This window comes from Falco punctatus (genome assembly GCF_963210335.1).
Source record: "Falco punctatus genome assembly, chromosome: 1".
Lineage (NCBI taxonomy): Eukaryota > Metazoa > Chordata > Aves > Falconiformes > Falconidae > Falco > Falco punctatus.
Window position 1 is genome coordinate 90,335,440 of NC_137580.1, and position 13,037 is coordinate 90,348,476.

General features: G+C 56.9%; 1 protein-coding gene and 1 long non-coding RNA gene across 2 annotated transcripts; one reads left to right on the forward strand and one right to left on the reverse strand.

Annotated features, from left to right (window-relative positions):
* Positions 1–2,544: 2,544 nt before the first annotated feature.
* HSPB8 (heat shock protein family B (small) member 8) lies at positions 2,545–6,598 on the reverse strand. Its single transcript, XM_080395073.1, has 3 exons — positions 5,736–6,598; positions 4,515–4,578; positions 2,545–3,330 (listed from the first exon to the last, which is right to left on the reverse strand). The coding sequence occupies exons 1-3, from the start codon at positions 6,112–6,114 to the stop codon at positions 3,171–3,173; spliced, it is 603 nt and encodes a 200-aa protein (XP_080251199.1). The 5' UTR covers positions 6,115–6,598; the 3' UTR covers positions 2,545–3,170.
* Positions 6,520–12,319, forward strand: LOC308067005. Its single transcript, XR_013929400.1, has 2 exons — positions 6,520–6,629; positions 9,256–12,319. It is a non-coding gene; the product is annotated as an uncharacterized lncRNA (long non-coding RNA).
* Positions 12,320–13,037: the final 718 nt, after the last annotated feature.

Sequence of the window (13,037 nt, forward strand, 5' to 3'; positions counted from 1 at the left end):
GCTTCAAACGAGGTGGATATTGGTAAATCTAACGCTGCTCCAGGAGAAATAAGGGAGCACCAGCCTCCCAGAATGATTCTGACAGGGCCGGCAGAGAGGTGGTGTTGTGACCGGGGTGCCCCATGCAAGGGGAATTGATGATAAATACAATCCTGACCTTTCTCCCATGTGCAGGAGGGGTCCCAAAATGCACAGCCCAGGGTCTCAGTCCCTCCCGAGCCCCCTCAGCCAGCCCCAGGGCTGGACCCATGGAAAGCCCACTCTCCCTGCCTGGGGGATGCTCGCCCTGGCCACGTCCCGTGCACAGCATCTCCCTGTTAGAGCCGATATGAAGCTATAAATCGTAATGTGTTATGACACCACCTGATGCAGTGTAATTGCTACAAGCCCATGAAATGTAATGTAATTGGCAGAGTGGCCATTACAGCATTGTGTTATGTCTTAAAAGCTGTGATCTCACATGCAGGCTGAGGACGAGCAAACAGCTCCTGTTCTCCACTGGCCCCGGTTCTGCAGCACCCTGCTACCCCAGAAACACACACCTCCCCCCATCCTCCTCAGTCACAGGGGGAGATGCTGCTGCAGAAATTCTCCAACATTTCCAAACTTATTTTTGACCTTTGCAGAAACACCAGTAAGGATTACTTTTTTACAAACCTCCTTTGCTTCAATAACTGGGTCATACTTCACAAAAAAAAAAAAAAGGCAAAGCAGATCACCACTTACAACACTTACAATTATTTCATTAGTAGATGATACTCCAGACAATCCAACAGCTTGAGAAGCTGCTGGCTGCACAGGTCCAAGCATGCTGCCTGTGTAAGAGGTCCTTAGTGCTAATTGCTGATGCCAACCTCAGCCATTAAGAAATTATTTCTAATGCATCTTACAACAGTCTCAATAAGACCTTATTAAGGAATTCATCAGAAAGCAGAACCAAATAAAACAGAGAGTGATTAAAGAAAAAAAAAATAATCCTCCCCCCGACTGCAGGATCAGCAGGAGAGAAAGCTGGAAACCATCACCCAAATGTAGCAGCCCTTACCTGTGATGCAGTCCCAAAGGTGAGCAGGGGGCTCCCATCATGCCAGCACCAGTGCAGCTGCTGCCTGGGGGCCTCCCCATATAGCCTGGGGTGGGAGAGGGGCTCAGCTGCAGCTAATTCCCACCCCGCAGCCCCCTGCAGAGTCGCATCTGGTCCCCTGTGCCTGCAGACCTGCTCAGGGGAGCCTGCTCATGCGGTGCATGGTCCAGGATGCTGCGGGGCCACATCCAGCTGCTCGCTCCAGGTGCTGCAGCCTGGGGGTCACCCAGGGACCCTTGTGCTTCCCCTGGGGTCCTTTCCATGAAAAGTGCGTTGGGGGGATGGGGCACTGGGGCTAGAATTGAGGTTGAGCCCAGTGAGCTTGGAAGACAGGGGATGCTTTCTCCAAAGACTGAAAAAAATAATCCTTTGAAGTAGAGAGGAAGAGGATGGACAGTTTGTGCTGAAGAGGTGTCACCCACAAGGCATGACATCTCCAAGTAGCACGGGGACACAGGGCTGGATCTGTGACTCATGACTTTTTTGCTTTCCATCCTGGTGTTGGTATTACATTTCGAGGATTATATTTTATTCATAAAAATTGCTGTGCTCACAGCCGTGCCTGGCGGAGCTGTGGTGGCTGAGCCCAGGGCTGGCTCCTGCTGACAGGCGTGGGTGGGGGTGCTGTGCACTGCCTGGGGCTCCAGGCTCCCTAACAACTCTTGAAAATAAAATACACCACATAAAACCAGGGCAAGAGCCAGGTTCCCCTCCATGACCTAGAGTGTGGATACCACGGTGGCCCCCGAGTGCCGGGGCTGGGTTTACAGCACGTGATGGGCTGTTGTTGGTAACCGCATCCCTGACAGAGCATGTGAGGTTGTATTTTTAACTTGGAGGTCCTGGTGAGATGGAAAACCGGGTGCCCTGTCCAGGTGCTGCACAGATCAATGGAAAAACTCCGGCTGCCCATCAGCACCTCTGCTTTACCAACCCCAGGCACTGCAGCACGTTGGCAAATCTTACCCGGTGCTTCGCCCCAGAGAATGGTTTTAAGACTGTCCAGAGCCCAGCAGAAACCGTTTGCTGGTGCCTCTGCCGGGGAATTAGCTGGGAATTGCTTCCCTGTGGAGCTGCCAGTGCGGAGCTGGCAGGGTGAGATGGAAATGGGGATGGTACAAACCTGACTTGCCCAGCTCAGAGGCTGATTTAGCATCTCCAAACAGGAAAAACATTCCCAACCCCTCAAGAGGGTAAGGAAAGGATGAGCCCATGGTCCTCAGGGGGCTCAGTGCCTCCTCAGCACCGTGTTCGCTGGGACTTGGCATTCACAGGCTGCGGAAAAGGCTCAAGCAAATGCTTCAGCAGCCCATTAGTGCAAACATCCCCTTCTTCCCCCCATGGGCAGGATCCTGTACCAGGCTAGGAGATGGCATGCAGCAGCATCCCCCTGTTCCTCCCCACCACCCTCCCACAGCTCTGCGCCCACCCCACTGGGCTCAGCTAAGACAAGCAGAGGCTAAGAACATCAACTGGGTTTTATTCCTCAGGTCTGACAAATAAAAGCACAAATCCTCTTTGGAAAAAAAAAGATGAAAATAAAACCAAAACAACCCCAAAACCAATGTTCAAAACACACGGACGGTTTGCGTTTCTCAGGATGGAGGCCGTGCCGTCAAGCTCTGCTGCCAGACACACGTCCTTTGCAGAGATGTAGTTCAAAAAAACCCAACAACCCACGGAGGAGGAAAAGACACAGGGCTATGGGATTCCATGTCAATTTTAGGGAAAAAAGGGCCCTTTTTTGCTACTGGTATAAATACCCCATCCGAGCGACTCAGAGCAAAACAATAACTGTAATGAGGACATCCGTTCTGCTCGGCCCCATGGGCACAGAATCTCTACCAGCACCTCAGACTGCTACAAGCCCTCGGGGACAGTGGCCCAGCACCCAGCATGGGTGCCCCAGCTCTCAGCTGGTCCCCCCGTGGGGTGGCGGGTGCTGCCGTCCCTGTGAGCAGCACCCATCACCCTCGCCGGAGGCTGTCCAGATGCCGCGCCGCAGGGGACCAGGGAGCAGGGGTCCAGGGGGAGAGGGGAGAGGGGAGGAGGGATGCCAGGACACGGCAGGGACACAGGTGGCTGCTCAGGCGCAGGTGGCCTCCTCGCTCTCCACGGGGATCTCGCTGCCACAGCCACCCTCGCCGTACTGCTGGTAGGGGGGGATCTGGGGCGCCTCGATGATCAGCAGCCCCTCCGGTGACAAGGAGGCAAAGACAGTGATGGGGTCCACCTCGTAGGGCAGCCTGTAGGAGGGAAGGGAAGATGAGTTGGTTTAGGAGCTGGGGGGGGTCAGGGCGGCTGCAGCTTGCAACATGCCGCATCCCTGGTGGACATCGACCCAGGCAGGACCCCACCACATGGTGTACTACTAATGCCGAGCCAGCAGCCCCGGCGCGGGGCTCAGCAAAGACAGTGTTATTACTGTAGCACCCGGGAATGTGCCAGGGATATTTAAAGCGGCCTCCTGGCCTGTCTGGCCCCTGTGGGTGCTCTGTTTAATCTCCCCGGCAGATGTGTTTGATGGGATGTCGCCCGCTGCTTGTGCCGCCCAGACTCCTGCAAAGCAGGAGTAAATCATCGCCGCGCTGCAGCCCGCGTCAGCCGCAAACCTTGCCCGTAAAAGGAGCCGCTGCAGCTGCGAGCGGGAGGGAGCGTGGTGCTCGCCCCAGCTTTCCCATGGGACTTCGGGATGCGCAGGGCTCCTTCGGGATGGAAAAGCAAAGCTGAGCTGCCGCCAGCTGAGGAAACCCTTCCCATGCCCTGGCCTTTGCTGCTTCCCCCCGGTAACCCCACGAGCCCCCCAGCACGGGTGAAGCGCCATGGTTGGGGCTCGCCTCGCCTCCCTGCCCTTTGCCAGTTGTTGTTGCCAAAGCGAGCTGTCGCGGTGAGTCAACGCGATAGCAATCTCACTGACATCATTCAGATAGATACAGTCACACACAGGGGTGTATTTTGGGGCCAATGATGGTGTCAGCCCATCATGCCCTGCTGAACCCCTGGGGATGTGCTGGCACCAGGAGCGCAGCTCCTTGCACCCCTCCTGCTCCCTGCACCCCGGCCAGCTCCAAACACAGCCCCAGGCCTGGAGGAGGCTGGCAAAGCACCCAGAAGAAGACCTCCATCTCTTTTCCCTCCCTCGGGAAATCACCGTGTGGCCCAAACCAGCCAGGCACATGTTGCAAGAGGGCACATTTTGGGGTAAAAACCAGCTCTGGAGTCCCTGCATGCCTGAGCTGGGGCGCAGGGACTGGCAAAGCTCAGCGCTTTGCTGCCAGTGGCATCCCTGCGCTGCCCACGCCGCTGCGACAGGGTCCCACAGCAGGCTGATGACATTTGGGTGCTGGTTGAGGGGACGTGGCAGCCCCCCCCACCCCAGCTCCTTCAGCTGTGTTACCAGGTGGGTGCCCTAGGGCCGGCTGCTACCTACTGGATTTTCTTGGTGAAGTTCTTGGAGACGATCCCTCCTTCCACCTGCTGCTCCTCGTGTTTGCCTGCAGGGAAGGGCAACACCCCACGTCACCACCTCACCAGGAGATTATTTTTTCCCCAACAACAACAAAACCCAGCAGGAAAGTTTTCAGAGGAGTTGCTTCCCTTTCCCAGTGCCAACTCTTCCCTCTGGGGAGGGCTCTCCTATGTTGGGAAGGAGATGCTGGACACGGCACACTCATCTTTCCAGTGAGAGTCTGGGGTCTCACAGGCTGCCAAGAGCTGGGGCTTAAGAAAACAGCCCCCAGACATAATAAAACCTTTGGAGGTGGCAGCACCCCCCCTTCTCCCTCTCCCCAGGATGGGCTTCCCTGCATCGTGCTGTCAGGCTGAGGGTCCTGTGCCTGGAGCATCTCTGAAGTTAAGACCACACTGGCAGCTGCCCAGCCCCCCTCCCCGACCTGCAGCGTTGCTGCTGCGATGCCGTTAAGCCCCAAATAAATACCGAGGGTGATGCTGCACGGCAGCCCCCAGCCCCTCCCTGGGGACCCTGGCCCGGGGCACTCGGGGGCCATGTGGGATGTTGGTGCTGGGCTAAAGGGATGCTCAGGGCTGGGGACCAGTGGCCCCCCCTGATGTGGTGCCCCCCGCACCCACTGTCCCCATCATTAATTGAATTTTTAGGGATGGCTTCTGGTTTCTTGTCCCCAGGCGGAGCCTCTTGGGGCTGGGTTGGGGGATGTGTGTGGGGGGACTGCAGTGTGGCGGGCCCTGCTTCCCAGCACAAGCTGCTTCTCTCTCGGCCCCTTTAAAGGGAATCTCCCTCCGTGCCTCACCCCGGCTATAATTAACCAAGCCAAGCTGGGGCCCCTCTTGGCAGCTCGCTGCAGGGTGCCACAGCCCACAGCGGTGCCTCCCTGGCCGGCCAGGTCAGAAAGTGGGGAGATTTACCCCAAAGGAGGCTCGCCCTTTGCATTTTTGCAGCAAACCACCACAGCTTGTGAGCTGGGTCCCCCGTGGCACCCCCAAACCGCCTGTGGGGCTGCCCCAAAGCCCTGCCGCAGCCCTGGCCCTGCTCCCAAGCTTGGGGCTGCTGCTGCTGGCTTAAAGTAAAGGTGATTTTTGCATTTTATGGCAATTTATTGAGCCAGCATGGGCTGGGCAGGCCCAGTCGCTTTTCATGCCCCATCCTCCTCCTCCCCAGTGCCTTTGCTCTCACCTGATACCTCGACATAGCCATCCTTGGTTTTGACCGTCAGCTCCTCGGGTTTGAAGCTGTGCACGTTGACGCACACCTTCCAGGGCTCGCGGGGAAAGGGCGCGGGGCTGCGGCTCTCGGGGTACCCCCCAAAGCGGGTGCCGTAGCCGGGGGCCATGGTGGAGGCACGGGCCATGCCGGTGCGCAGGGGACCTGGCCAAGTGGTGGTGAGCCGGGGCCGAGCCCAGTCAGGCCAGTCCGCCGTCAGGTCCCCGGGGAAGGGTGACATGCCGAAATCATCATCCAGCAGGCGCGAGGTCAAGCCGGGCTCCCTGAAAGGGTCACGGACACTGCGCCTGCCGGGGTAATGGCAGGAGAAGGGCATCTGGCTGTCGGCCATGGCTTCCTTCGCAGGGGTCCGAGCGCGTCCCTGGGGCTCTCCCGCGGAGCCTCAGCCTCTGTGCGGCTGCTCCTGGATGCAAACTTCCCCGGGGAGCCCGTCCCGGAGGAGACGCATCCACCCCAGGTGGGATGCAGGCGTGCGGCTGCGGGTGGGTGCCGCGGGGGTGGTCCCCTCCTTCTCCAGCACCAGGTGAAGGGCGACGGAGAAAATCAATTCAGGGCTGAATCACTGGGAGCCGGAGCAGCGCAGGAAGGACGGAGGGAGCTCTCTGGCCGCGAGAAAACGCTTCCTGTCTGGCTCTGATCCCAGGGAACGGGGAGAGGAAAATAAAACTTCTCGCAGAAGAGGGAAAAAAAAAAATAAAACCGAATATCCCAAGATTAAAAAGCTTGTCTCTCCCCTCTCGCTCCCAAGCACTTTATGTGCGACTTTCCCTGCCACTCCCCGGGCGAGAGCTGCAATAAATGCCTGAGCTCCGAGCCGAGAAACTTCTGTAACCTTCCAGCCGTCGGGTGAGCGCTATTTATATGGATTTGGGAGGAGGGGGTGTGTGTTTTGCAATTCCTGCCCTGTCAGCCGAGTATTTTGGAGAGGATGAAACAGCCGTGGAGAATCTGGGCTGCACAGCTGACCTCTCCTGCCAGTCCGAGGACCCTGGCTGCTGCAGGGCCACAGCACTTTGGCAGCTGCCCCGGCCCCCACCGCCCCTTCCCACCACCCTGCACCCAGTCCACCCACCCAAAATAGCCCCCAAGCTCAGAGCTGGCTGCTTTCACCCCAGTGTCACCCGTTAAAAATAACCCCTCAGCAGGGCTGGGCCAAGCTGCTCCCCTCACTGTAAAGCCACGTGTCCCCGTGCCACCAAGCAGCCCACTGTACCAGGAAATGGGTCACTGGTGGCACCCCTGGCACGGCGCTGGGAGGGCGGTGGCACCCCACGCGTGGATGCTGGGGGGATGCTGGGGCAGGGGATGGACCCCTTTCGTGGCCAGGAGCGTATGGCCGCCCAGGGCCGCCCACAGAGCCCGGGTGCGAGAGGGGCTGCGGGATGCAAGAGGGAAGCCGTGCTCCAAGGGGTGTCCCGCTCCGGCTCTGCTTCCTCAGCCACCTTCACCGGTCAGACCCAGAGAAATGGCCCCCAAAGGCGGGAAGAAGAGGGACCCCAGGCAGCAGATGGGCAGGGTCCTTGCGGTGCTGCTTAGCACCCACCTCCTCCTCGCCCTCCTCCTCCTCCTCCTCCTCCTCGCCCCACCACATGCCCCGACCCTGCTGCAATCGCCCGTGCGCAGGCAGGGTGAGGTGCTAATCACAGCCGCGTGGCAGCCGGGCTAATTACAGGGCAGCAGCAGGGAGCGGGCAGCGCGCCGTGGGAAGAGGCGCGGCGGCAGTGGCTGTGAGCTCCCAGCAAGCACCCACCTGGGCGACACCGTCCCGACCATGCAAGCAGGGTGCCCTAACCCTAACCCTAACCTGGTGGCAACGAGGGGCTCCCTGTGGAGGTGGTCCAGGCACGGCTCAGGAAGGTGATGGGATGCACCAGAGGATGGGATGCACTGGAGGACGGGATGTCATCAGTGAGGTTCATGCTGATGCAGGACCACTTCCTCATGCCGCGTCCTCCCTCCCGGCTCTGCCTCATGCTCCTTCTCTCCAGCATCTGCAATTTTTCTAATAGACTTGATGGAACTAATTACAGCAGGAAGACTTTAATGCAGCACAGGCCGCGCAGCAATTCAGCCGCTGGTCACTCCAACAGCATTAATCACACTGCACCAACACGGCGTTGCTGGGGGAGGGAGCTGCCTCTCCTTGACACGGGGCAGGGCTGCTCCCCTGTGCTCAGATCCTTCGTCCCCCCTATGCAGGGGGACAGCCAGGCATCGCAGGGGTCTCCCTGGGGACCGAGGGGGGTGCCTAGAGATGCCTGGGGAGGTCCCAGGTGCTGACTGAGCACCCCTGGGTGCAGGGAGGCAGCTGCCAGGGGATGAGGCTGAGCCCCTCCATCCCCTTGTCCTGCCTGGCTGCCCCTGCCAGCTGGGGGCTCATGCTGCCTGGGGGTGACAGCAGGGTGTCCTGGAGAACATCACCACACACCGAGCCTGAGCTTAGCTGGGCACCTGTCCCCTCGGCTGGGGAGCGGGATCACCCCAGCACCCAGCTCTGCACCCACTCAGGCAAACACTGGCCCACAGGGAGAGGGGACAAGCCCCAAGGAGGTTTCAGGTAGCCCCACGATCCTGCTGTACTTCCAGGAGCCTCCTAACATCTCCAGTCCTGCGTCTCCCCATGTAGCTCCGGGCCATCCTCCCTCCCCAGTCAGGAATCCTCCCTGTCGCCTTGTTTATCCCGATTAGTCACATGTCCCCTCCCGCCGGCTCTTGCCCTCTCTGGGCCATCCCAATTTAGCTCCTGCTGTCACTCCAAATCTCCTGGCTGTGTCCCGGCACCAAGCCGGCCCCATGACATCCGCTCTGGGGAGCCTGAGGCAGCCTTGCAGCCTCCCTTCTTCCCCGAGTGACACGGGGCCGCTGCCCCGTCTGTCTGCGGTGCAGCCCGAGCCTTCCTGGGTGCCCACATGGGCCCTGTGGGGATCAGCCTGCGGACCTGGTCCAGTCCTACTGCTCCCCCATGGCTCTTCCAGCTAGTCCAGGGGAGGACCCAGGGTGAGGGGCATCACCTGGGGTGCCCGAGTGTCCCCACCGTCCTGTTGCTGACTGAGAGGGGTGAGGTGGCTGCAGCAGGACCCTGCGGGCAGGGAAGGGCACAGCCCCAGCGAGGGCACTGCCGAGCCCAGCGACCTCCATGGGGAGCCATCCGCATTTCTGGCTGGGGTTACTGGTGCCAGAACAGGGCAGGAGGATCCAAAACGCCTGGCAAAGGGCAGCGAAAGCCTGGCCCAGCAGGGAAGGGAGTGCTGCCTGAAATACTAGCCCACAACTTTTTTTGCTTCAGCCTGCGCCCCGAGGAGCCAGCCCTCGGCAGCTGGGAGCGGAGGCACATGCCTCTCCCTGCGGAGCAGCTGAAACAACCCAAAATATCCCACTGCGCGCAGTCGGATCCAAAAGGAACATGACAAATGGGGCTGCAATGAGAAGGAAATACTGTCCGAACCTTTATTGGAACCCTTTTTCTAACCAGGCTAACAACTCAAATACCCCAGGAAGACTAAAGAGTACAGTATGCATTTCGATGGAGAGCAAAGGGAGTTTTACAACGAAGTCAAATGAACAGATGCGCCGGTGTCATTTGGTAAGGAATCAACCACCAGGTGAGAAAACAGAGACGCTATTTCCCTCGTGGCTTTTCTCACGTCTTGGCTTTTGTTCTAAACCTTCTTCTCATCCCCTGGGTTTCGAAGGCGGAGAGCTGCCCCCGGGCTGGTGAGGTTCAGGGTGTTGATCTCTAGGCAACAGCCCCAAAGTCAGGACGCTTGACCATGAAGCTGTTGCTACAACAGCAGATTTACCAGTGCTTCGGAGACCCTCCCGATCATGTGCAAACTTCCAGGTAGCAGCAAAAGTCATGAGAATCGTTCTCTGGTAAAGAGGTAATAAACCCCCACTGGACACTAAAGGGCAGAGTCTTCACTTAGGCACCTGAATCCATCCCTTTCTCAAACAAATATCCCGATTGCCCCAAGGCTGAGCGCCCGGCAGGATGGGCACACGCCGGTCGATGCAAGAGCCACGTCTACCCTCCGCCAGCCTGTGGAGCACCAACACCTCCCACTCGGGTGCAGAGGCCAAGGGCTGCGGCGCTGGTGGAGTGGCACTGGGGCAGGTGGTGATTTTTAGCACATCCTGTGCTTTTTTCAAAGCTGAGGAAGGGTGCCTGCAGCAAGGTCCGGATCATGTCGGAGATGACAGGAGAGACCTTCCCAGTTCTGCCCTGGCCACCTTTCCCAAGTTCACATCCAGGCAAAGCTACTGGTTCTGGCACAAAGCTTGGCGAAGGGGGCAAAGTAGGACATGACGCAAGGATGAGGGCCTCAGGACGGAGCAGGGTGGACATCCTTGCTTCCTGGTAGAGACCATGGCAAGTCACTTCAACCGCATCCCCTTCCTCACATCGATGAAAGGGCTACAAGTCCCCCCTTCCCCCAACAACCATTGAGAGCCAAGAGTGGGTCAGCAGTGGGAGATCAGAGATCTCCAGGGATCTTTGGTGATCCAAGCAGCCCTGTGCGGTACCGAGGAGGAAGAGCAGGTTCTTTCCTCTGCCACAGCTGGCCTGTCACCTCCGAACACCAGCACCTTTCCAGGGGGTTGTGATTTGTCAATAGAAGCTGGTCCAAGATGAAGAATTTCCCCCTGCCTCTCTCATCTCCATCTAAACGAGGTTCCTCCCTAAATCACTGGCGGTTGAGTTCCAAATGAGCCTAATTTGTCTGCCAGATGCCTCCATGCTGGCAGGTGACAGCCTCAGTAATTCACCTCTCTGATAACCTCTCTCCAACACATATGGCAACACCTCAAAGGCTCCTAACTTCATGGACTCAATGGCAAGACCCAAATAGCTTTTTTAAAAGTAACGCTCAATAAATAGAAGAAATAAATATTAAATAGAGGCTAAGTCCTCTCAGCCTGTTCAATATACGTACAATGCATAGCAAAATAACAGTGATTGGCTGTTGCAGACAAGTTTGGTACAAATTCAGTCCCCGAAAATAACAAAAACATTGAGAAAAAATACAGTGAACACAAAGCAAAGCGCAGCTGAGTGCTATAACCCAGGAAGAAAAGAAAGAACGCAACAGTGCTTTGAGATATCCCTTATCTTTGCTTTCCAGCAAACCTGCAGAGATTGTGCTGGGTTTTCTGGAGCCTGGCCCCAGCGCTGGGGTTGGGGGTGGGTGGGACAACTTTGCTTCGTGTGACACCCAGAGCCAAGGCAGGTCCAGGGAGCAGGGAGAGCCGACAGCATGACTCTGGGGTCAGGGGGACATTTGGGAGTGGGTGCGGCGGCGTGCACTCTGCTGGGGAAAGGCAACTGGGGCACTTGTGGGATGGAAACAAAATTGTGGGTGAGAAGGAGCCTCTGTGTTTGAGCAAAGCAAAGCCCTCTGAGACAGGGCCTCCAAAAAATGGCCAAGTTATTTTCCTGAAGCCTTGAGGCTGTGACCACCCCGGGCATCCCTCAAGCGGCCAACTGCAGGCAAGCAGTGATTCACCAACACCGAAATGACAGAGCTGCTTTTCCACCAGGCGAACTGCCCTTTGCAGAGAGCACCAGCAGCAATCTGAGATGCCCAACGCAGAGCAAAAATCCGTAACAGCAATGAATGAGCAAAAGAACACAGAATTTAAAAAAAGCGCTGGCAAAAGGCACAGAGACAGAAAAGCTCACGGGCTTCACGCAAACCAACAGAAAACCCAGTTGTCCACTGATGGGAAGGGTGATGTTCCAAGTTGTACTAAAGATCTTAAATAAGTTAAAAAATAAATACCACCACTGAGGGAAACTCATATGTATATGCACATATACACGCACTTACACGTACGTACACATACACACACAGACTTGGTTAGGTCCTGTCACCAGAGGCTGGATTTTGCAAGCATCTTCAGTACGGATCACTCTCTCACGGTCTCATTTCCTTAGTTTTTCCATGGGTGGGTCATTGCGCAGGGACAAACACGGCAGGGGAGTCCTAGCGACGGCATCCTCCCAGGGAAACCAGCGGTGCCTGTGCAGAGCAGCTCGGTTTCGGGTTGTGCGCTGGCTGCGGAGCCAAGGGAAACAGCAACGGCAGCCAGCTGGCACCCAGCCAGCACGAGCACGGACCGGGGCGAGACTTCCCCTTGCAGCACTGCAAACACCCTGTCACTCGTCTGGCCAGCGAGCAGACCCTCGCCGTCACCTCCATAAGGTCCTAGACCCGCTTCTATGGTCACATCCATCACGTTCCTGCACAAATCTAATGGGAAACCCTAGATTTTAAGATGAAAACAGACAAACAGCTCTGCCCTGCATCCCTCTGTCCATTGCAACTCTCTGCCCTGCTCCAGAGAGTGCAGAGGGACACACTGGCAGTAGGAGTGACCGTCACTCCTCCAGCCACCTCACCAAGAGGGACCGGCGCTGTAAACCTTTACATGAGACCAGTGGCATGGATACATTCAAACAAACAAAGAGATGCAAAAATAACTTACTGCTTAAAAAAAAAAAGAAAAAAAAAAGAAAAAAAAAAGAAAAGAATAAATACTAGTAACAGTGACCACCTGCATCCATTCTGACATACAATTAAAAATAGAATAATAATAATAAATAAATAAATAAATAAATAATTTAAGAGGTTTACTCCAACACAAGTCTGCTCAGGAAACCCCAGGAGTGTTTAGCTGGCACGGACTGTACGAGCAGAAGCAGTCCTTGAAGCAAAGATCAGCTAGACGGGTACGAGAGTCACCATCAGCCTCATGCAACACTCAGAGTCATCTCCTGTCCCACGGTCGGCAGGTGCTGCTGACCCTGATGTGGTCCTTCAATCATCCGTCCCCAGCTATGAGGAGCTCAAGTCAGCGTTGTGTCTAATATTTACACCAGTTGCACAAAGCCACTCTTCTTTCATAGTTTTCGACCTCCTGGCTCACTGCTTCCTTGCTACAGACGCACGTGTGCGTTAGGGGGTGTTAAGGGGCACGAGGCTGCTCTTGAAACACTGGTAGATCTGGGGTTTGGGCTCCCACCACGGCCTTTGGGTCGTCCCAGGGAGTAGGAGGATGGGGCGTTTCAATGTCAAATGGGGAGAGAGTCTTTGGGGAAGAAATGTGAAGTTGCCAGCCCTTTACAAGAAGGGAGCTCACTGCAGAAGATGGCTATGGGGCCACTGCCCGGGCCAGTGCAGGAGGGAAGGCAGTGGCACCCCACTGCAAGATCACCCCATCTTTGATCCCTCAGCCACAGCCCTACAGCGTCTG